General features: G+C 41.3%; 1 protein-coding gene across 1 annotated transcript in view; it reads left to right on the top strand.

Annotated features, from left to right (window-relative positions):
* Window positions 1-1390: 1390 nt before the first annotated feature.
* Window positions 1391-24632, top strand: part of LOC145345487 (uncharacterized) — a 35247-nt gene continuing 12005 nt past the window's right edge. Inside the window, exons 1-7 of the mRNA XM_080193312.1 lie at window positions 1391-1479; window positions 1697-1789; window positions 2397-2475; window positions 4986-5100; window positions 12115-12299; window positions 14339-14493; window positions 21809-21971. Coding sequence (XP_080049438.1) covers window positions 2422-2475; window positions 4986-5100; window positions 12115-12299; window positions 14339-14493; window positions 21809-21971 — 672 coding nt within the window. The 5' untranslated portion in view covers window positions 1391-1479; window positions 1697-1789; window positions 2397-2421. The remainder of the gene's footprint in view (window positions 1480-1696; window positions 1790-2396; window positions 2476-4985; window positions 5101-12114; window positions 12300-14338; window positions 14494-21808; window positions 21972-24632) is intronic.

Below are 24632 nucleotides of genomic sequence, written 5' to 3'. Positions count from 1 at the left end.
TTGGACTGTGGGAGGAAACTGAAGCACCCAGAGGAAACCCACACAGACACGGGGAGAATGTGTAAACTCCACACAGGCACTGACCCAAGCTGGGAATCGAACCCGGGTCTCTGGCGCTGTGTGGCAGCAGTGCTAACCACTGTGCCACCATAGGCAGCACGGTGGCACAGTGGTTAGCACTGATTGAAGGTACCCAAAGGCATTGTTGTTATATGAGGTGCTGTTCAAAATCAGATGTTAATGGCTGCTCTTCCTCTTTGGAGTAGTTATTGCCCAGCACTTTCAGTATCATGAGTTTTACCTGCTATTTGTCAGTTCAAAGATGAAAATTATTCAAGTGTTGGTAGAAGCAGCTATGAGCAATTCATTATTATTGAAAGAGTTGTGAACAGAGCTAACACTGTGTAATTGTGGCTAAACAGTCCTATTTCTAACTTGTCTTTTGTTGCTGTTCTGCTTTCTTAGGCTCAGCTGAAAAGGAGCTAACTGCTACTCAACATGAGCACTTTTCCCAAAGAGTTCCAGTAAGATTACAAAAAAAAAGCCTGCTGTTTTGCTAAGTGCTTTTTGAAACCTTGTAATAGGGGTGCTCAGTGACTACCTTTTGTGAGACAGACTAGATAACTCATCATGGACAGTATTGCAAAAGTGTGAGTCATAACTTTAAGTGCAACATTAATCCATATAGGAATCAATATTAAAACTCTTGTTAGGTCCTGTAAGAACTTTATCAGATTAAAATGTTATACCATCTAAGTGGAAATATTTTACATTGCTAAATTCCAACATTGATAAATGAAGTCACTTTTAAAATTAAGTAAGATTAAAAATATAAAAGAAAAATGTAACTTCCTACTTAGAGTACCTCCAGCTTGCTATGGATCCTGCTTCTCAAACCTCCTCTTCTCCTAGTGGCTACAGATTCTATCCCTCCAACTGTAGCCTACCCCTCCTCTCCAACCTCAGCACTGCAGCCTCTTCCTGACCCACCCTCTGCTGATTCTCCCACACCCTGACTTACTCTTTCTTATTTCCCTTTCCTGTGCCTGCATTCCCATTTGAAGATCCAGATCTGATCCAAAGCCAGAGCTCCGATGTTGTGGAGGTGCCAGTCTCAGTGGTGCAAAAATGCCGTGCTGGGGCTCCTACAATCATGTTTTTTTTTAATGCTGCTTCAAATGGGAATACAGGCCCAAAAGAGGGATGTAATGAAAGAGGGTGTCAGGGAGTGGGAGGTTTGGCCATTGGGTGAATCGGGGAGGCTGCAGCTCTGAGGTCAGAAAGGAGGAAGGCCACAACTTGGAGTGAGGAAGGGAGAGGTCACAACTCTGGGAGGGGGAAGGAGAAAGGCCACAAGTCGGGAAGTGGAAGCCACAACCTGAAGGTCGGAGCGGGGCGAAATTGCTCCAAAATGGCACCAATTGGATCTCATGGAAAGCAACGTTAAAGTCAACCTTGCGTCACTCAGCGGCATTACAGGTAATGTATCAATGTTAAAACAAACAACTTAAAAATCAGGCAATGTTAAGTAAGGACTTACTCTACAGGCTGGCTTATTTGCATTTATTGTATTTCGAGGGTGAAATAGAGTATTGAAACTGCTATTCTTTCTTCCTCAAAATGATACTGTCTGTTTTCCGTAGATTGTGTTAGCATAATTCTGTTGTTACACAAGTTCCTTCCTTTCCTCCTGTAGTTCAGCTGGAAACCATTTGGCTCGTGTTGAAACGGAGTTTATAAAAAATCTCCAGCAACAGATCTATTATCTGGAACTTGAAGCCAACTTTCTATATCCTTTCTATACCAAGATTGTTCAGTCATTATGCATTTATACAAAAGTAATCTTGTGGCATGCACATTTACTTATAGATTGGAAAGTGCCTCAGTAGCTTTAGCTCATGTCCCTGACTTGACTCTCCTCCAAACTGCTTTTATTATGCAAATTTCAGACGATTTTTGACCATAGCCATGGAATGATTAGATTTAGGGAATGATAGGTGAGTCTTGACAAGCCAGTCCTGATGGTAGAAGGACACTGTAATCATCTAAGCATGCCTGGCATTGCCAGTGTTAGTATACATCAATAACCTGGCTGTATTTAGTGTGAGCCTGTCACCATCAGGCTTTCATGTGCCATTTTGGATAAACTAAAGAAATTCAGCTGGTGAAATATTGAGAGCTGGACAGCACTGGTCTCTGAACAAGCACAAAATTGTAAAATACCACACAACTTGGACACAGTTCATGGTCAGGGCATGGCCATATTCATTGTAAGTTGCCTCCCTGTTTGATAATTGAGTGACTGGGAATATTTTATCTAATATCAGAAATCTCTCAATGGTGCGCTCAAGTTTTTAGTAATTTTTTTTGCTCTTAATATCTTAACCAAAATATACTCGTGATCAAACAAAAAAATCCATCATGCTTCAACCAAAAGTGGAATTGGAAGCAGAGAGAATGTCACAGAAACTACAGGTAACAATTAACTTTTTTTATAGAAAGTAATCAAATTATTTCAATTGCTGCTGCTTAACCCAAATTCAAATGTGGCCATATAAGAGGTGTCTGGAGAGAAGAGGGTAAAACTGACCTCTACTTTGATAGAAATATGTCAGGCCAGACACCCATCTCCCACCCCATCCCAACTCTGGGCCTCATAAATGGCTCAATAAGTTTATCTACACAGGCAAAGACATGCTAAATTTGATCCAGTTTCTGTGCTAAATTGGCTGGATGCTATAGGGGTGCTATAATGAGCCCAGCAAAGAACTATTATCCCTTTTTCAAAGTACTGAGATATTTACTGTCACTGGGTCAAAATCCTGCTTTTCCCTTCCTAACAGCATTGTGAACCTACCTACTCCTTAGGGTCTGCAGGCTTTTGAAATAGAAACACAAAGCAGGAGTAGGCTAGCTGTATGCTCCACCATTCATCTTGATCAAGGCTGATCATTGAACTCAATATCCAGCCCCCCCTTCCCCCACCATATCCCTTTAGCCTCAAGAGTTATATCTAATTTCTTCTTGAAATTAGACAATGTCTTGGCCTCAAGCCTGCCATAACTCTTGGCAAAATGAGCTGGAAAGGTTGAAAGTCAGTTCCAAACTCATAAATTGCCAGATTCCACCTCTAAAGATGCCAGTGGTGCAGTAGGGGGCAGTGTTGATGATAGCAATTCAAATATCAGGAGTTCCTCAGCAGCTTACTGAATGATAATAATGCCTCCATCTGTGGTTCCGGACAGGAATCATGACCTCCCTTACCAAAACAAATAAAGGATTGTTTCCCATAACCTAGAGCTACATTGCACAAGGCTGCCAGGAGTGCACATAACTTAGCATGGTTTTATAAATTGCAAACTCTCACATTACAGAGAGCATGGAGTTCAAGGAAAAAGTACCCTTCTCATCTACAACTGCCCTTCTAAGCAACACCTTCACTTTCCAGAATGCAGAAAAGTTATATGAGCCTCCAAATTATGCAGCTAGGAATGAACCTGCAATGCGTGTCAACAGATGCCTTGCACAAGCATACTTTTCATTGAGGATGAGACATCACTGATGTCGGTACTCAACTGAGAAGGGATGCACACTGTGCTGATGGGATTCACACAACATCGACCAGACACACGCGATGCAAAATCTGCAATAAGTGAGTGGAAGGAACATAGTGTGACATCTGACCGAGCACCAATAGAACTCGGCGTACAGTGGAGTCATACACAAGAGGAGATGTGAATTGGATAAAGTTCTATTTACACTGGTGAGTGCATATGCATGTGGTGAATACTGCACCACCACTGTGCTCCTAATATTTCTTTATGTTCCTAACCCTACCACTAATGCCTTGGTGCATCCACAACAATGAACAATTAAGGGTCAATTTGGCTTCTAATCAAGTCAATTTACCCTGATAATACATTGCCCATGGCATTAAAGGTTTGGCTAGGGCAGCAAGGGAAGAGTGGGAAGCTGGATTTTTTTTACCTCAAATGCTTAAAGTGTGGGAAGGAAGGAAGGAGTTATAAAATTCTAACAGGGTTAGACAGGGTAGATTCAGAAAGAATGTTCCCAGTGGTGGGGAAGTCCAGAACTAGGGGTCATAGTTTGAGGATAAGAGGTAAACCTTTTTAGAATTGAGGTGAGGAGAAATTTCTTCACCCAGGTGGTGGTGAATGTGTGGAATTCACTATCACAGAATGTAGTTGGGGGCCAAAACATTGTCTGATTTCAAGAAGAAGTTAGACATAGATCTTGGGCTAAAGGGATCAAGGGATATGGGAGGAAAGAGAGGATTGGGATATTGAATTTGATGATTAACCACGATCAAGATGAATGGTGGAGCAGGGTTGAAGGGCCGAACGGCCTACTCCTTCTAGTTTCTATGACTCTTCGGGGCTGCCCTTTGCCAATCATGGGATTCCTCCACCAACCCCATTCCCCAGGTTGAAACCCTCCTTCCTACAACCTCCCCCAACTGCCTCACTGTCCCACTCCCTAACCGGCACAAACCCTCCCAGCCCAATACCCCAGACTTAGCTCCTCCGAGGACACAGGGCTTTGGGGTCCTTACTTCTCTTGTAGTTCCGATAGCGGCCATTAACACTCCTTGGCGCTGCTGGGACTGATGGTGTTGCAGGTCAATCACAGTGAGGGGCGGGAGTTCCACTCGGTCTTCATCAGTCCGTGACGCTTTAGGGCTGTGATGCGTGTTGGCTCCATGCCAACATTGTTTCCTGTGGCAGCATGTCATCTGCCCCCAACCGCCTTCTCCCCCCATATTATTCACACCTGTATCTTTAAAATAGTTCAAAAGCTGTGAAGTATTTTAAAGGTATAGGGATTGGGATTGTGAAATGAGCTTTTGTAAATACAAATTAGTAAAGGCTGTTGATGCAAACATTGGGGAAAAGTACAAAAGTGTTTCATTGGTCAGCACAGTTCTTTTCCTCAAGGCTTTAATCAATATGTTTGTCATTGCGCAGGAGATGCAATCTCAAGTTGATGGTCTACACTTAGAACTGAAAAGAAAAGAAGCCCATTTAAACATGTTGCAGACTGAAAAAGAGAGGCTTGGCAAACAACTTAATCTCTCAGATGGCAAGTTCTGTGATTGGCACGTAGTGCACGAACTGAAATTTATTTTTCACATAAATATTCTATGTATAACTTGTCATTAACATGCAGTTTTGTATTTTTGCTTTATGAAAGTTGATTTGTTTACAATACCAACAAGTTGGTATTTATATAGTGCCTTTAATTGAGATTCATCACAAGATGGTTCATAGAGCGTTATAAAGCAAAATCTAACTCTGATCACGTAAGGAGGAGTGGATATTAAGCACTAATGAAGCAAGTTCTAAGAACAATGAAGGAGGAGCCCAGGGGCCAGGAGGAATGATAGCACAGGGAGATATGAAGCACAGTAGCAGAGGAGTCCTAAGATGAACAGAAGCAGCTGCTGAGCAAAAGTAGAATGAGATATTAAGTGTGGCAGTGGAGCAGGCATGAAATCATGAGGAACAGGAGTTGAAAGCAACTCAAATATTAGAATAAATTGGAGGGATGACATTCGAATCTGTATCGAGAAGAAGGAGAGGCAGAACCTGAGGAAAGAAAAATCGTGATCAAGGTTAAGTATTGAAGTAAGAATGGAAGATAAAAATCTGGAATAATCAAACCAGACTTAACTAAGGTTTTATATTTCTGGAGATTTAGACAATAGTTGAAAACCCTGAGATATCGCAGACCATCTCAGACCTGTCAAATGTGCATCCTATTCCACATGAGAACTCCAGGATGCTTATTGTATCCGGGACAACTACATCTGCAGATGGTGTCATCAGATGGAGGACCCTGGGCTCCATATTTTGAAGCCTGAGTATTAGCAGACATCACTGTGGTACATCAGCAAGGCCACATGGATAGAATTTTTCTGAAGGTGGTTACCCAGCGGCTTAAGAGTGCACAGAGCGAGAATGTACAACTACTAGATAGACAAGGAGGACTGAACAGATCATGCAAGGATCCTTTGACTGCATCTTGCTGTCCAACAAATATTCGGTTCTGAATAATTTGAAAGTGATGGTTCCCCCTGGGGAAAACATCCAAAGCCAAGTCCAAAAATGATTTTGCAGCAGAATAGGAAGAAGGATAGAAACATTGTTGTGATAGAGGATTCTACACTGAGAGGAGCAGACAAGTATATCTGCAGTTAGAGACCTGATTCCAGATTAGTATGTTTTCTTCTTGGTGTCAGGATCAAGGTAATCACTGATTTGTATAAGGTCACTTGAGGGGATTGAATGATCAGCCAGAGGTAATGGTCAGTAAGATGAGATGGAAAGAGGGATTAACTCCTGCACAATGATTATTAGCAAGCTGAAACATAAATTAAAAAGCAGGAACTCAACTGTAGCAATTTCTGGATTAGTCTAGACACCACGTGCCAGCACGTACAGAAACATGAGAATAGTGCAAATGAAAGGGTGGTTGGTGAAATGGGCCAGGGAAGAACTGTTATCCCATGTGAATATGTTTGCTGTTGTTGGGAAGGATTTAAACTCGCATGGCAGAGGGATGAGAATGAGTATGAATTCAGAACAGGGAAGCAAAGCTGAAGATAATAGTTCAGAAATTCAGTAAGGGAGTATTGAAGGCAGAGGAAATCAAGGTTGAAGATTAGACAAGGTGATGAATGGCATCTACTTCAGTGCAACAGGCTGTATATAATACAGTCCTGTCAGTGAGTTTGAAGGCAGCGAGAAGGCTTGTTAAATCCGGTAGGTAGCCTCACCACTGCTTGCCCACCCATCCCTGCCCTCATTGCAGTTATATAAGCGGTATGTGGTATTGTGTTGCCCATCTGCCAGTGAGCCAGCTGAGGCCCATTTAATGGCCACAATGGCCTTATCCGACCACCTCCGGGGAAAGCTCCATACCAGTGCCCAACCCAGCATGTTTTCCTGTGTGGGCTGCTGGTGGGCCCTTCAATATTGGCCTCCTGCACTAAAGCAGAGGACCCCTCCTAAGGAATTACCTCACCAGAGTTTGCCCTCTCCCCACTGGCCTCTAAAATTCTCAACTCCTGACCTCCTCACCAGAAACTGCCAAATTTGGCACCCAAAGAAATACCGAAACATTGGTCCAAATCCAGATCCAATGATGCATACTTCTATATTGGAGAATGTTGGAGAACTATTGGCCTCTGGCCAACAGCTCTCTGAGGTGAAACTTCCTGTTCCTGGAAATTTGTGAAAATTTTGTCTTCATCCTATTAATGGCCAATTGGTCATTAAATAGCTATGCAGCAGCTGGTGTTCCTTTCATGTGTTTGCAGGAAACCTGGAGCTTCATATAATTCAGCTCAAGGCTGAATAAGGCAGAGGAACTAAAGGCACAGATAGACAGATAGAAGAATGATCTTATAGCTGTAACTGAAACATGGCACAAAGAAGGTCAGGAAGGGCAGCTCAACATTCCTGTTTTCAGGGTTTAAATAAGAAAATCACAAAAACAATTTGTAATAATATAGCACTGTTAATGTATTAAAATGTCCAAAGGCACTTCACAGGAACATTATAAAGTAACATTTGACATTGAGCCAGATAAGGCAATATTAGAGCATTTAGCCAGAAACTTGACCGAAGAGGTAGGATTAGGGAGCCTCTTAGAAGAGAAGTAGAGAAACAAAGAGTTTTAGGGAGAGAATTTCAGAATTTGGGGCCTAGCTGAAGGCAATATCACCAAATGGTGGAACAATTAAAATTGCAGATTCTCCAGAATTAGATGAGCGCAGATACCTTGATAGGTTGTGAGTCTGGAGGAGCTCACAACTGTGAAGAGGGATGACATGCTAGAAAGTTTATCAAATGGGCCGTATGAGTTGATATGAGGAACACAAAAGAGACAAGCATGGTGCTGGGAGAATACAGAAGTCAGCAAATAGAAAAACAAATACATTCTGAGAAGTGCAAAAACTATAGGGCATAATAATGGTCGGGGATTTCAACTACCCAAATATTAACTGGGATAAAATCAATGAAAGCTGTAGAGGGCAGAATTCTTGAAATACATTTGGGAGAAGATTTTTTAACCAGTATTTAGGAAACCCAACAAGGTTTAACTTTAGTGAATTAAAGGGTGGAAGGAATTTTCATGGGCAATCATTTTGGTGGTAACAATAATAATTCAGTTAAGCACATAGAGAAGAATAAAAGTTCTAAAATAAAAACAAAATGCTGGAAAAACTCAACAGGTCTGGTGGCATTAGTGAAGAAAGAAGTCTAATATGACTCCTCCACAGAAATGGTTATCCAGCATTTCCGGTTTTAATTTCAAATTTTTGAATTAATTTATGGGACAAGAACATTGTTGGTCAGGCCAGCATTTATAGCCCGTCCCTCACTGCCCTCCATTTCAGAGGGTATTTGAGAGTCAACCACATTACTGTGGATCTGGAGTTACATGTAAGCCAGGCCAGGTAAGGATAACAGATTTCCTTCCTTAAAAGATATTAGCGAAACATAGAACATAGAACATTACAGCGCAGAACAGGCCCTTTGGCCCACGATGTTGCGCCGACCAGTTAAAAAACAGTGACCCTCTAACCTAAACCAATCCCTTTCCATCCATAAACCTATCCTTGATAGGTTTATGGATGGAAATATGGTGGGTTTTTATGACAATTGACAATGGTTTCATGGTCTTCATTAGACTTTTAATTCTGGATTTTTATTGAATCCCATTTTCACTATCTGCCATCACAGGATTTGAACCCAGATCCCCAGATCTTGCCCTGGATCTTTTGATTACTAGTCCATTGACAATACCACAATGCCACAGCCTCCAGCATCCAAAGTATTTTTACTGTCAAATTTACTAAACTGAATTGTGATTTGGTAAAATTAGACTGGAAACAGCTAGTTGAGAGTAAATCAGTGTCAGAGCAACAGGGAGGATATCATCAAGTGGGTAAAGAGGGTTAAGAACCTATAGGTTCTCACACTTGGGGTCTGAAACATTGCTGCAACTCCAATATCAAAGAGCACACAGGGTAGGAAATGGCAAAAATAAAGAAAGCTTAGGTCAGGGACTGAGAGCTCAACACTCAAGAAATCCAGAAGGATGATAGACACAGTGGTTAGTACTGCTGCCTCACAGCACCAGGGATCCAGGTTTGATTTCCAGCTTGGCTCACTGTTTGTGTGGAGTTTGCACGTTCTACCTATGTCTGCTGAGTTTCCTCTGGCTGCTCTGGTTTCCTCCCGTAGTTTGAAAGATGTGCTGGTCAGGTGCATTGACCTGAACAGGTGCTGGAGTATGGCAGCTGGGGGAATTTCATAGTAAACTCACTGCAGTGTGAATGTAAGCCTTACTTGTGACTAATAAATAAACTTAAAGTGCAGTGGTAAAATTAAAAATGGAATTGGAAAAACAAAGGGAGGGCAGGAAAAATATTGACAAATAAAATTAAGAAAACCAAAAAGGTAAGCAGTTTGTGGATAAATGACTCCTAATGAATACTTCTTCCCCTCTTCAGAAAAGAGGAGGACAGTTTAGATGTTGCATTTAAGGAGGAGAGTGAAACATTGGGTAAAATAAATATAGTGAGATAGAAAATATTAAGGGTTTTTTGAAAATCAGTAAAATCAGGAGGCCATGGTGAAATGTACCGCAGTTTGCTAAGAGAAGCAATGAAGGAAATAGTGGAGGATCTGACCATTATTTTCCAATTCTCCCTGCCTATAGGCATGGTGCTTGAGGACTGAAGAACTACTGAAGTTGTATTGTTTTTAAAAAGGGAGAAAGGGATAGACTGAAGCCAATCAGCTTAACTGCTGTGCTGATCAGCCATTATCTTATAAAAGTACAGTGTAGGTTCCAGAGGCTGAATGCTCTACTCCTGATCCTTGTTCATATGTTCAGTGACAGTGGTGTGAAGTCAACTTAGGTGAGTGCTGTGTTGCATGTGGTCTAAAGCCCTCAGCTTTCTGGAGTGACTGTGGTGCCTCTCTTTAAGACAGTACAACAGAAGAGGATCACCTAACTTGAAGGACCATTGGGACCTGGGAGTGAGTGATCACCCCAGAAGGTGGAGTAATGTCTTGGGCAGATTGCATTTGGAAGCCACGTTGTAAGCATGCAAAGACTGGAATAGCTGGGAAGACTACTCTCAAATAGCTGCTTCCAGTCTATTTCTACCAAATCACAATTCCGCTTGGTAAATTTGATAATAAAAGCAAAGTACAATGGATGCTGGAGGCAGTGGCACAGTGGTATTGTCAATGGACCAGCAATCCAAAGATCCAAGGGATGATCTGGAGACTTTGATTCAGATCCTGCCATGGCAGATAGTGAAAATTGAATTCAATAAAAATCTGGAATTAAAAGGCTGCCTAAGGCACCAAACCCCTGTACCAAGTTTCTCTTTATTAATAAATATCTTCTTGTTTTTAACAAACCTGAAATCTCTTGACAATGACACAAGTGCCACTACATGACATATTAGTGACTAGCTGGATCAATTGGATGGCACAGTCTATCTGTGAGTACCTGATTTAATTGCAGTTTTGGAAAAGAGGGATACGTGCCCGAGTGCCTGTTCTGGGTGAATAGAGTTGCTCAGAGTAATGACAGATCAGGTAGGGGCAGATGAAGTAAAGAACCCAGTGTAGCCAGCGAGTCCAGAGGTTTGAAAAGAAATGGAAACTAACATGGAGAGAGTAGCCTTCAGGAACAAGAGAAGTCAAACTTGAGATAAAGATAAAGAACAGGAGTGTTTGAAGTAAAAAGAAGATATATCCAACTAGAAAGGAGCTGTAGTCCAGATTTAAAAAGAAAAAGCCTTAAACTTCTTGATAATAGCAGACACTTTTCAACACCAATGGCCCATAATACTCTCCATTACCAGTGACTATGTACGTGAAGACTCCAGTGCATTGTTGCTGCACATCAATCTGAAAACTGCTTCCCCCAGCCCTGCAGCCCCTGGTTCTCTGCCTTTCTCAAATGATTTGCGTTCTCTTCTGTAAGAAGAGTTACAAGTGTGCAAAATGGAATATTTGAGAGGTTGGAAGGACAATAATTGCAGAGGATGACTTTGAGGGATGGGTATGAGATTGCAATAAAATTAGGGTGAGTATAAGTGCTGGCTGTTCAGATTGAGATATGTTGGAGAGAGGAATGGGGTGGGTCTGCGAGATACATACATCTTAGGAGTGCTCTGCAAAAGAAGGCTGAGAAAATCTAAGTAAGGGAGTTGGTGTTTGAATATAGTACATCATTTATCCTGATGAGATAATTGAACCCCTTTGTATCTGAGTAAGGGACTACACTCCTTCTCACCTCAGCCACTTCTAGCCACTCCTGTTTAGCTTCAGAGGCAGTGCTCTTTCTCTTTTCACTCAAAAAAAATTCTAGTCCCTGGGAGCTGACAACATGTTCTCGAGGAATGCTGCTGAAATCGCTCAAGGGTCTGTCTCTGTTAGCAATTGTAGGATGTATGTATTCTGTCCCTACACCAGAGCCCCTTTAAATTCTAAAGCTTCAACAATCAAGTGCAGGTTTTAATCATACTCCAGCCCACCCACTCCAATTTGTCAGGCAACCCAGGACCAGGATGCTAATACCTTCGTTCAGTTAAAGCACTGTGGAACACATACTCCATGAGCTTTTGGGTTCCTGACCTACTGCTAACGTCACCCAGCACATCCAAATATTAAAACTCAGCCCAGTAGCTTCAGTCTTTCAAAGTCTGGATGGAGGAAATTTCTGCTAAACCAAAACTGAATTTCAAAAAAACACTGAAAAATCTGTTTGTGGAGGCATCAGAGGTGATTGTGAGATAGAGCCGGGTAAAGCACCTTGGAATGTTAAAGGCGCTATTTAAATGCATGTTATTATTGTGCTGAATCAGGATGGAGAATAATTTTCATCAGGTTACCGCGTACTTTGGACTGCAATTTACGATGCATGACAGACCTGCCTGCCCTTTATTACCAGAAGTGATTTACAAAGATGTATTAAAATGGTTTTAATTTTATTTCAGAAAGTTCTCATATGAATCTGTGCCCTCGGCAGTATTTCAGAATATAATTTATTTACAAACTGCAGATTCACATTTGAAGGAAAAGCAGTCACTCGTGGAAGAGATAATGCAGCTCAAGAGGATGAAGGAGATCACAGATACAGGGTTCTCATACAAAGAAATGGAATTACTGCAGAGCAAGCAGGAACTGGAACGACAGCTCAGTAAACGAAAGAATAATGAGCATAAAGTTACAATTATAAAACAACAGGTAAATTCAGTATATCCATCAGTTGTCTGTGTTTAATAAGTCATTGATGGTTCAAATTAAGTGACTTGGCATTTGAGTACAGCTGAAAGTTCCTCTATATGGACAAACAGTATGCCTGCCTGTTTCCCCAGTGGACTGCTTAAGAAAACAAATCAGTATTTTTACACCGATTCTGGGATCCTATTGCAATTCTGAGGCTAGCATAACCAATGACCCTTAAAGACCTTCAAAGCAGGTCTAGAAATATTTTACTTTTAAATGTATGGAGCCACTTCTGTTCCTCCTGTCCCCACGAGAACACTCTGGCCCCTAGCCTGATCATTTGAAGGAACCCTGAGATCAGTATTTCCAATACCAACTTGAACCCAGGCAGACCTGTCAATCATATTCATAGGAATCAGCCTCTCTCAACCTGCTGACAGGGTGCCCGTTTGGTACCTGCAGAACTCATTCATATCTTTCAGCATTGTGGTTGAACAGGCAGTGTGGCTGAAATAAAATAGATTTTCATTATGAAGAAAATACAGTAATAGTACAGTTGATGATTTTAGGCAGAACCTTAAAACAATAAACATTTAATGACAGGAGAACTGACTAGAGTTACAAAACATTCCAAAAGAGAATGTGGAGAAGCAGCTGATTCACAGGGGGTAAACTGGCATTGAATGGGGCCCATTCCCTGACTTCCCCCATCTCTCAAGACAGCCAGACTCCAACTCCCAAATATTACCAGCAATCCATTGATACTTGGGGTAGGAATAGAAACTTCGAGTAGATGGAAACTCTTCTGAGGTATAAACACCAGCCTACACCAGTTGGGTCCAGCAGCCTATGTCAGTGTTGTCTGGAGGATCATAGAAACCCTATAATGCAGGAGGAGGCCGTTCAGCCCATTTAGTCTGCACCAACAACAATCCAGTCTAGGTCTTATCCCCATAACTCCAAATATTTACCCCTCCAATCCCTCTAATGTACGCATCCTGGGACATCAATGAAAAATTTAGCATGGTCAATGCACCTAACTCTCACATCTTTGGATTGTGGGAGGAAACTGGAGCATCCGGAGGAAACCCAGGGAGAATGTGCAAACTCCACTCAGACAGTGACCCAAGCAGGAATCGAACCCAGGTCCTTGGAGCTATGTGACAGCAATGCTAATCACAGTGCTGCCCCTAATTCTTGTAATTCTATGTAACCCCAAGATGTCTGTCTCCAATGTTTCCAGATCAAAAATTTATCCCAGTGATCTCAGATTCTAGTAACATTTCAAATGTACTTGCACCCCTTCTCTAAAGCTCCTGGACCCCAAGAGTCTCCTCAAGAAGTGCTTCATTCTTTGATTACTGGCAGTTCCTGATTTCTCCATCCCCATACACCTAGATTTTAAGGCCACTCCTAAAGTTAATAAATCAGTGTTTTTCTGCATACTAACTGGCGCAACATGGCATATGGTCATATAAAGGTTGCACCTCATTCTAAGCAATCTGATTGGGTGTTAATTTATAAGTTAAACAATAACATTCGAATTTTAGTAAAAATGGTTTTAAATGAATGCTGAAAACTTGATTTAGTTTGGAAATTGAAACCATGCTAACTTTTTTTTAAATTAACTTATGGGAATGTGGGTGTCACTAGCTAGGCCAGCTTTTATTGCCCATCCTTAATTGTCCTTGAAAAGATGGCGGTAAGCTGCCTTCTTGAACTGCTGCAATCAATATGATGTAGATGCATTCAGAGTGCTGACAGGAGGGAAGTTGAACATTGACTCAGTGACAGAATATTGATACATTTCCAAGTCAGAATGGGAAGTGACTTGAAGTAGTGGTGGTGCTCCCATGTGTCTGTTGCCCTTGTCCATCTCAGTGGTAGCAGTCGTGGATTTGCAAGGGTGAATTCCTGTACTGCATCTTGTAGATTGTACACACTGTTCTTTGGTGGCTGAGGGAGTGAATGTTTGTGAAATGGGTGCCAATCAAATGGACTGCTTTGTCCTGGATGGTGTCGAACTTCAATGTTATTTGTTTAAATTTTGTTTCCAGATTGAACAAAGGGCAGAACAAGAGAAGATGCTTGAGACAGAGCTAGGAGAAAAGAATTTGGAGCTTCTAAAAGTCCAGTCAGCTCTCCATGAAATGGAGGAAAAGTACTATTCCAAGACAGCTACCATGCAGGATAAAATTGCACGTAATTTCAGGTAGCAGTCTGCTAGGGAACAGGAAAGAGATAACACTATAAGTTAACCAATTAAAGATGAAGAGTTCAAAAATAATTCTTGCTTTTATTACCATGCTAATAATTTTCATTGATGCTGACAAATCATTGTACCAGTAATGAATACTAACTTAATCACCACCTTAAGATCTTTTTGTGATGGAGAAAAGGACTTTTGGTGCAAGAGGTTTATTCATACACAATAACACTCCTAGAATGAACTAGTTTGCATTAGGAGCACATAGAGGACCTAATTTCTGCCACAAATATAACCATTAAGTCCCATTGTAATATTCCCTTGTCACATAGACTTTCATCCATCAATGTGTAGGCAATGCCGGACCTTTAAGAAAAACAAATCCAATAGCAGCTTAGACTTGCTGCTCCTCACTTATGCTGTGCTTTACCAGGTGCCTCCCTCCCTTCCTCCTTCTGATTTCTTGCGCTATACCTGTGCTGACCTCTGTATGGTCATGTGATGTCCCAATATCCTGTACATTCCTGGTGACAGACACATCATCTGGGAAGGCCCCTACACAGAGAGAAAGGAGTTTCTTGTGGAGACTCGAGCTTTGTATACATTTTTATTAGTTGGGTGGTGAAAGCTTGTAATCTAGAATGATAAGGCAGATCCTATCAAGCATGTGTAATCTCTCCACCAGACTACCAGCTAGATGGTGAAGATGAAAACTTTCTTGCATATTAGGGACAATTCACTGAGTGCCTCCATGTTGCTGCTGAATAATTATACCTGTATGTTAATAAACCATTTGAATGTGTTTTGAGGAGCAAGCCAGAAGAAATTTAAAAGACCCTGGAAATATATCTAACAGGAATCAAATCCTTCAGGAGAAAAATGAAAAATTTGAAAAATAATTTTTAAAAATAAAAGAAATGGCAGCCATCTGTATTGTCTAAGTGGGGAATTCCTGTAATAGAATAAATCACCTAGTACCCAGTTATACCTAGGTCTTGTATTTCACACACCTTAGGACTTTTCCTTAAACAACTGAAGATGATTATGGAAAATGAACCATAAAATAGTGAGGAGGAGTGAAAAACTAAGCAAAGTTGATAATGTATTCGAGTTAATGTATACAGGAGGTCATGTAGGTGAAATAGGTATTGGACATAAATTAACAGCTTGTATTTCTCAATTCTCTGTCTGAAGGAAGGTTTGAGCCACATCACCATGGCCACCTCCAAAGTTAGAGCACAGAGGTAGATCCCAAATCCATCCCAAATTAAATCCTGTGCTATTGGCATCAATCTGATCCAGACTAGCCACTCAGCCAACTAAACCAACCTGCCCCCTGCTGTTGGGGCAATGTGTGTTTTTACACGCATCTTATGGTCCAGACCTATATATAGATAGTGATAGTGATGGCAGGAGCTCTAACTTCCTTTCCATCACATGACTGACCAGAAATTGCTCCTGGTCTTCTCAACTACTATATATTGGAAGGATTTACAAATTTAATACTCAACCTGTTTGACCATGATATAAATGCACCTTCTTTGGCCTTCAAGTCCTGGAGTAGTTCTTGAACATGGAGCTTATGGCTCAGAGAGGGGGACTCTGCCCATTGTATCACAAGACTGCCAACTTGTGTCTATATGGAGCATTATCAAACAATGATCCATACAAGTCAAATATTAGGACAGATGATCAAAAAGTTTATTCAAAAAGATGGTTTTTAGATATGTCTTAAAAGGAGAAACAACAACAAGGTAATGCATTTTGGAAAGTCTTATCCAGATAGGAAATGTACAGTAAATGGCAGAACCCTTACGAGTATTGATAGGCAAAGGGATTTGGGTGTACAGGTACACAGGTCACTGAAGGTGACAATGCAGGTGGAGAAGGTAGTCAAGAAGGCATACAGTATGCTTGCCTTCATCGGCTGGGGCTTGAGTTTAAAAATTGGCAAGTTATTTTGCAGCCTTATAGAATCTTAGTTAGGCCTCACTTGGAATATAATGTTTAATTCTGGTCACCACACTACCAAAAGGATGTGGGGGCTTTGGAGAGAGTACAGAAAAGATTTACCAGGATGTTGCCTGGTATGGAGGGCATTAGCTATGAGGAGAGGTTGCAGAAACTTGGTTTATTCTCACTGGAACGATGAAAGGTTGAGGAGCGACCTGATAGAAGTCTACAAGATTATGAGAGGCATGGACAGAATGGGTAATCAGAAACTCTTTCTCAGGGTGAAAGAGACAATTACTAAGGTTTAAGGTGTGTGGAGCAAGATTTAAAGGAGATGTATGAGGCAAAAGTTTTACACAGAGTAGTGGGTGCCTGGAACTCGCTGCCGGGGGAGGTAGTGGAAGCAGATATGGTAGTGACTTTTAAGGGGCATCTTGACAAATATATGAATAGGATGGGAATAGAGGGATATGGTCCCCAGAAGGATAAAGGGTTTTAGTTCAATCGGGCAGCATGGGTGGTGCAGACTTGGAGAGCTGAAGGGCCTGATACTATGCTGAAATTTTGTTTATTCTTTGATTTTTAATAGCCTGAGAGGCAGAGATGACTAGGGAAGAAAATCCAGGACTTAGCCCAATATTAACTGAAGACACCGTTACAGGCGCCAATGATGGAGCAATTAAAATGTGGCATGCTCAAGAGGCAGAATTAAAGGATATCTAGGAAGAGTGTAGAGCTGGAGGGGATAACAGAAATAAGGAGGGGTGAGGCCAGAGGGATTTGAAAACAAGTGTGAGAATTTTGAAATTGTTGTTTAATTGAAAACCAATGTCGGTCAGTGAGCATAGTGATAATGGGTGATAGAATTCCAGGCTGTATATGGATTTCTTTTGATAGTTGGATTCTATTCCAATGAAAAATGGCTGCTAGAACAGGTGAAATAAGAAACTTAATTTCACATAGTTCAATTTTCTTTAACTAAGATAGAAGGAAAGAGGAAATTATATTAATCATACTTGGTCAGTGACCATTCATTTCAACTAAGATTCCTCGGATGGTAGACTTTAATTTATATCTACTCAGATGACATAATTTGGTATGCCAATATGGAAGGCTTGTGATGGCTTTGACATCTGAGGGATTTTAAAACCTCAAACTAGTTTTTTAATACTTGAAGGAGCAAATGCTAAATATCTGTTAAGAAATGCTAACCAGTGTCTGAAGAGAAAAAGGTTCTTGGGCAAGTGCCAGAACTTTTTTTACCAGGAAGCAAATAAGCTGTAAGAGACTGATGTGTAACATTTTCCTGTGGGTAATTAGATTCCATTCAGATGAAATATATTATTGTAATAGCATTCAAAAGTATTATTACACAAAAAAATAGTTTATGGATTCACAGTAACTCTGGATTAAATGATGCATTATTCCTTGTAGGAACATGTATTTGTTTGATGCATACAAATTGAAATGTCACAATCTATAAATTAATGCATTACTGAATTATTCACAGTCAATGTAGCTAACAAAGAATATCACATGAATGGTTTAAGATTTAACATCTTTCAAGGAGGGAGTGTTTGCTTTCACTAAAAATAACAGTTCCATAGCACAGTAAATTTTCCCTTGTTGCATTTGAATGTCTATTATAGATCACTGCCAGCATTTTTGTATCTTTGACGTGCTTAACTTACAAGCATGTTTGCTCTGCACAAAATACTGTGCCTGTTAAATTGTACTTGTTTCATGTTCAAAAACACCAGTTGTACCTTTTTTAGTTTGAGGTCTTTATTCAACTGATATAAGATGTTTGCTGATAGAGAGGGAGAGTCCTTTATAGAAACATAGAAAATAGGTGCAGGAGTAGGCCATATAGCCCTTCAAGCCTACACCGCCATTCAATATGATCATGGTCGATCATGCATGTCAGTATCCCACTCTTGCTTTCTCTCCACACTCCTTGATACCATTATGGCAGAGGTCCTGTGACTATAGCAAGCCATTACTATGTTACATGTATTAATGTTGCATTTCAAAATTCTAATATCCAACTTTTCAAAATGAACAAAATAACACAAATATTCCCTATTCCTAAGAAAAAAAGACAAATTTGAATGCATGATCATGTGTAACTGAGAGTTACCCAAGTTATCCACTATACACCCATTCTCCATTCTCATGAATTAACAGCTGTTTGTTCTACTTGTCAGTCTCTGCACCTGCATTGCTTACATAGTCATTAAATCGTGCAAGTCTCTTAATAGTATGCATGCACATTGTCATTGGTTGTTCACCTGAGTGATGTTCTTTGTTCGGAGAGTGTTGTTTCCATGGCATTTGTTGCCATTGTAACTGTGTTGTTCCATTGCAGTTGTTGGGGACCCATGAGCCTTGGGGATTGATGGTAGCTCTGTATTTGGTAAGCTGACGAGATCCCTTCTCCATGACTGGCCGACTTTGGTGAAGGATCAGCTTTCATTACTTGTTCATATACGCCTGTGATTCCACTGGTATATTAGTGTTCACTTCCACTGCATAGGATCGATGTGGCAATTTCTCTCTGCATTTCTCAAGTTATCATGTGGGCTGACTGTGTTGAGAACATTGAAGATTTTTATCCCAACTAGCTCTCCAATATTCAGCTCAGATCTTCGAGAAACCCTCGTCAAAATGAAATTTTTCCTCCTTAATATTTTCACTCACGCCTGTTACTACCTCAAGCAGTAACTGCACACCCTACGCAATGAACTTTCCTAATGGTTCACACTCCAGCAAAAAACTGAACAGAATATTTTGCTAAATAGCTCATAAGTCCAACAAATTGTTTCATTCCTTTCACATCTGTTGGTTATTGCATCACTACGACAACTCTCGCCTTGTCAAGATCTGGGTCAAGACCTTTTGCAGTCAGTACAGGCATCTTCAATTACAATTCTTTCTTGATCAGCTTCAGATTTATTTGGCAAACTCTCTCCAGTAGTTGTATTAAATTCTGATCATGGTCAGCTAACGTTTCTTCCATTGTGTGTTCACATCCATATACTAGGAGATCATCAACTATGGTTTCCACACCAGGAAGATCACTGACAATCTCATGCTGTCTGCATTGATACTCTTCTGGAGCCGTGGAAGTGCCAAATAGCATGTGCAACCTTCTATATGTCCCAAGCATTCGCGTGCTCCATGCTGCTAGGTCCTGGAAGGATCATGTAATCCACAAACAATTGCCCCCTTAAAGGGCCATGCTATCACATTTCTCCCCCTTTTAAGTTCCCTTACAATCATACAAAAAAAATCTTACATACAACTACGTGCAGTCAAAACAGGATTTCCAAAAGGGGGGCAATTTGACAAAGTTCATAACATTAATCAATCTGGAGACTCTCAGACTCTTGTGGCGTGCCAAAACTGTGTCTGGTTATCAGAGTCTACGGCAGTGGTTGGTGGATTGACTGTTTCTGACGATGAGCCAGGACCAATTCCCTCTTCCTCTGCTTCCACTGACAGACGGGATTCTCCTTGGGAAGCACTAGGTTCTGTTTGTGCAGGCTTAGCTGCCTGCATACTTGGCTGTATCACTGGATCCAGCTGACTCTTGGTGGGGACCGCAGTTTCCCACCTTCTGATATAACCTATGTGCTTTCACCCTGTAGCTCAATGACATAAGATATTGGACCAGTGTTTACAATAATCTTACTGGGTACCAAAGCTGGTTCCCCTACTCCGCCCCGTCAAAGTTTCAGACAAAAACTAAGTCACTCATTTGAAATGATCTGTCTCCCTTAGTTGAATCATAGTACTTCATCCATGAGACTTGCTTAGCCTCCATCCTCTCTGTCAAATTTTGGAAAATGAGGTCAAGGTGGGTCCTAAGGCATTTACCTACCAACAATTTGGCTAGTGTAACCCCTGTGAATTATAGAATCCCTACAGTGCAGAAGGCGCCCATTTGGCCCGTCACGTCTGCACTGATCATAATCCCACCCAGGCTCTATCCCCATGTATCTACACTAGCTATGGTAGTATGTGGAGTCATCTTCTTTGAGAGCAAAAAATTGGAGGAGCAGTGGTCTGTTGGATTGCTCCCACCTCATCATTTTACAAGTGTACACTGTTCTTTCTAACAACCTGTTGGAAATGGGGTGGTAGGGACCATTTATATGTATTAGATTCCATTAGTCTTGACAAACTGTCGAAATTCTCTAGCTGTGAAAGCGGTACTATTGTCAAAAATGATCACCTCTTGTATGCCATGTGTTGCACAAAATTTGTTGCTGCTTATCTGTGGTGGCTGATGAGGTCACTGAACACACGATCCGAACTTTGAGCCATTCTGAGTGGGCATCCACTATGATTGAAAACATCATTCCCATAAAAGGGCCAACAAAGTCAATGTAAAGCCTTGTCCCGGGGGGTTGGATCACTGCCATGGGTGAAGGTTTGCTGTGGATGGAAGGGTCTTCTGCATTTGGAAATGCTCATAACAGCTGACCACACTTTATTTCCTTGTCAATTCCTGACCACCAAGTTCCTGGCCAACATCTTCACTTTCGCCTGCCCACGATGTGCACTGTGCAGCTCCTGGAAGAATGGCTGTTGCCTAGGTACTATTTCTCAGCTCCCCCATAAAAGTACCCCGTCTTCACAGCTGATTTCGTCCCTTTGCTGCAAGTAGGACTTGACTTGTTTGGATTTGTCAAAATGACAGCCAGTTAAAACCACTCTTTTAACCTTTGAGAAAACCACATCCCTCTGGATCCCTGTCTTGATGTGGGCCGATGAAATGGACAGCGTGTCCAGAAAATTCAAAGCAAGGCCTTTCTCCTGTAGAATGTGCGATGTTAGTGTACCTTTAAGAAATGTATTTTTTAAATCATGTTCTCTGCAATTGTAAGCAGACCTTTTCAGTTTTTCTCCTCATGTTTCCAGGCAGTCTGCTGGAAGTTGTTTTATTGCTAATTCAATGGTTTTGTTTATTTTTACTCTGGGATCTTTTATGACCTTAAATTGTGAGGGGGAAGATTGACAGGTCAAAGTCAGGTGGTTCCTCACCAGGAAAAAAACTAACAATTCATTTCAGTGTAAACTTGGTATTCGTGACACAAAAACAGAAAATGCTGGAAAATCTCAAAAGGTCTGACAGCATCTGATGAAGGGTCATTTAACTTGAAATGTTTACTCTATTCTCTCTCCACAGATGGTGCCAGACCTGCTGAGATTTTCCAGCATTTTCTGCTTTTGTTTCAGATTCCAGCATCTGCAGTATTTTGCTTTCATCTTGGTATTAGTGGCTATTCTTGTCAGAATATGTTTGATTATATATCATATGATCTATGCAATATAAAACATTGTAATATTCTTTCCACCCCAGAGATGAGATCCGTCAGCTTCACCAACAACTCCGTGAGAAAGAGGTGATGAGAGGGCAGGACCGCTTCCTCAGAAGCAAAATGGCAGATGATTGTGCTGCTTTGACCAAGGAGAATGCTGTGCTGCATTCACAGATCCTTGAGCTTAATAAGCAATTAGAAAGGGTGTGTGGAATTTCATCTTGTGTAATAACTCAATGTTTGGAACTCCAGGCTGAATTTTCTGGTAAGGTTCCCAAAAGGGTTAAGGAACAAGGAGGCCTTATGATGGCCTCCCAGTGATCAGGGCCAGTGCACTAGTCAGGTTTAGAGCCCCTCCCCATCAGCCTGGCTTCCATTGCAGCAACATGCCACACGGTCTCCTCCCCCTCCACTATTGGTGATATGGATGCTGATTTTATTTTGAAATTTAAAATGTTGGAGTGAGGGTGCCTCCATCCTGGCATGCTCTCACTTTCCCAGAAAGGCACGCTGCTGCTTCTTCTGTGCTGAAGAGCCTCCTGTTTGCTCTCCAGCTTCGAGAGCACACTCACTGTCCTAAATTGAGTAACGAATCCACCCTCTGACTAAGAATTGGCCAGTTTGAAGTAAACCACAGCCAGGTGACTATTTCTGAACTCAATTTGGCCAACTATCCCAAAGCCCATGGGTAAAACCCTGCTCTCAGTTGAGTAACTAGTCTCAATTGGATTTGTTTAAAGTTAACCATGCATTAATTTTGAGTTTGGCTCCAAGTTACTGAATTTGAGGTGTCTTTGTGTACATAACAAATGAAAATTTGGTTTAGTAATATTTAGGCCAATAGCCTTCTCATTGCTATTTATATGATCACATTACTCATAACTCTTCCTTCAACTCTGAAATGTGAGAAAATATTTTGAAATAGATGTTTTATATAATTCCACATGTCCATAAATTACTATAAGAACATAAGAAATAGGAGCAGGAGTAGGCCATCTAGCCCTTCGAGCCTGCCCCGCCATTCAATAAGATCATGGCTGTTCTGTCGTGGCTCAGTTCCACTTTCCCGCCCTCTCCCCATAACCCTTAATCCCCTCTCTTATCAAAAACCCATCAACCCGTGTCTTAAAAATATTTAGCGAGGCAGCCTCCACCACTTCAACGGGCAGAGAATTCCAGAGATTCACCACCCTTTGAGTGAAGAAGTTCCTCCTCAACTCCGTTCTAAACCGCCCCCCCTTTATCTTGAGGCTGTGCCCCCTAATCCTACTGTCTTTTTTGAGCAGGAAGAGTCTCTCCACCTCTATCCTATCCATCCCATTCATCATCTTATACGTCTCAATGAGATCTCCCCTCATTCTTCTAAACTCTAACGAGTACAAGCCTAGTTTATTCAGCCTCTCCTCATAGCTCAACCCCCTCGACTCCGGTATCAGTCTAGTAAACCTCCTCTGCACTCCCTCCAAGGCCAAAATATCTTTGCGCAGGTGCGGCACCCAAAACTGCACACAGTACTCCAGCTGCAGCCCCACCAATACCCTATACAGCTGCAGCAAGACCTCCCTACTTTATGAAATAGTGTATGTAACATTATCATTATCGTAGCACACAGGTGTCAAATTGATCAATATATTCAAATAATGTGGGTTCAGAAGTTCTAGGGTCAGATGATTTGGATACTGCCAAACAGGATATGGACATGTATCCTGTCCGATAATCAATTACCATTCTGCACAAAAGGGAGACTGAGAACTCATTGGGTGATGAATCATGGAGTATTTGCAGATTTAATAGGGAAAAGTTCCAACAGAATGGCAACTTTAAAAAACTCCATATGACGGGTCAAAACTTCTTCAAAGCATGATGTGGAGGTGTTAGCCTTGACGTGACAAAAAACGCACATCCTTGGCATAGGTCCAATAAATTAAGCTGCCTAACTTGTGCTTCTTCTTGAAGGTATCCAGATTCTTCTTCTGAATATTCTTTTCAGAGGAAGCTGGTCTAGCCCAAAAAGGTTTAGCAAAGATATTTCACAATCCTTGCATTGACTATCCTTGCTCCAGCATTCGCTTGTTGAATGGCCCCTTTTGGCACACCTATGCGACATTTCTTGTTGTTTTAACCTCTTATGGGCAGTTCCCAACTTGTGGATCTTCGTTCCTTCACCAAATTATGTCTTTATCATCCTTCTTCTGAAAAACCAACCCTTGACCCCCACCCCCCCACCCTTGCAACTTTCAACGCATCTCCCATTCCTTCCCTCTCCGAGCTTGAATGTGCTGTTGTTTCCCAAATTTCTGTCCATCTTTCCTAGAATTCCACGTTTGAAACGCTCCAAACAATTTTTCACCTTTGCTACAGCACTTAAATACCACTTGGCAAACTCATAAAAGACATTCTACATCATAGTAACAAAGGTAAACTATCCTTCCTCATTTTCACTTGACTGTACTCTTGTCTATTTAATTGGAGCCAGAGAATTGTCATCAATGGTTTCTCTTTCCATTCCTGCAGTTAGCTCTGGTGTCCACCAATCATTTTTCTTTGGCTCCTCCTATTTCTCATTTATATGCTGACCTTTGGTGACATCGTCCAAGGACATATCTGTTTCAACATGTATACTGCCAACTCACAGCCCTACTTCACTATCCCTTCTCTCTCAATCCCTCTGGCAGTGCTAAATTGTCAGACTGCTTGTCTGAGATCCAGCAGTACATGAACAGAAATTTTCTCCAATTACATATTGGGAAGAACGAAGCCATTGTTTTTTGTCCCTGCTACAAACTTAGGTGCCTAGCCACCGACTCCTTCTCTCACCATGACAACTGTCTGAGAATGTTTGTAATCTCTGTGTTGTATTTGATC

Source organism: Carcharhinus amblyrhynchos, chromosome 7, assembly GCF_965287045.1.
Source record: "Carcharhinus amblyrhynchos chromosome 7, sCarAmb.v2.hapA, whole genome shotgun sequence".
Taxonomy (NCBI): domain Eukaryota; kingdom Metazoa; phylum Chordata; class Chondrichthyes; order Carcharhiniformes; family Carcharhinidae; genus Carcharhinus; species Carcharhinus amblyrhynchos.
Note: the sequence above shows the minus strand (reverse complement) of the source record. Positions and strands in the feature narration are given on the sequence as shown.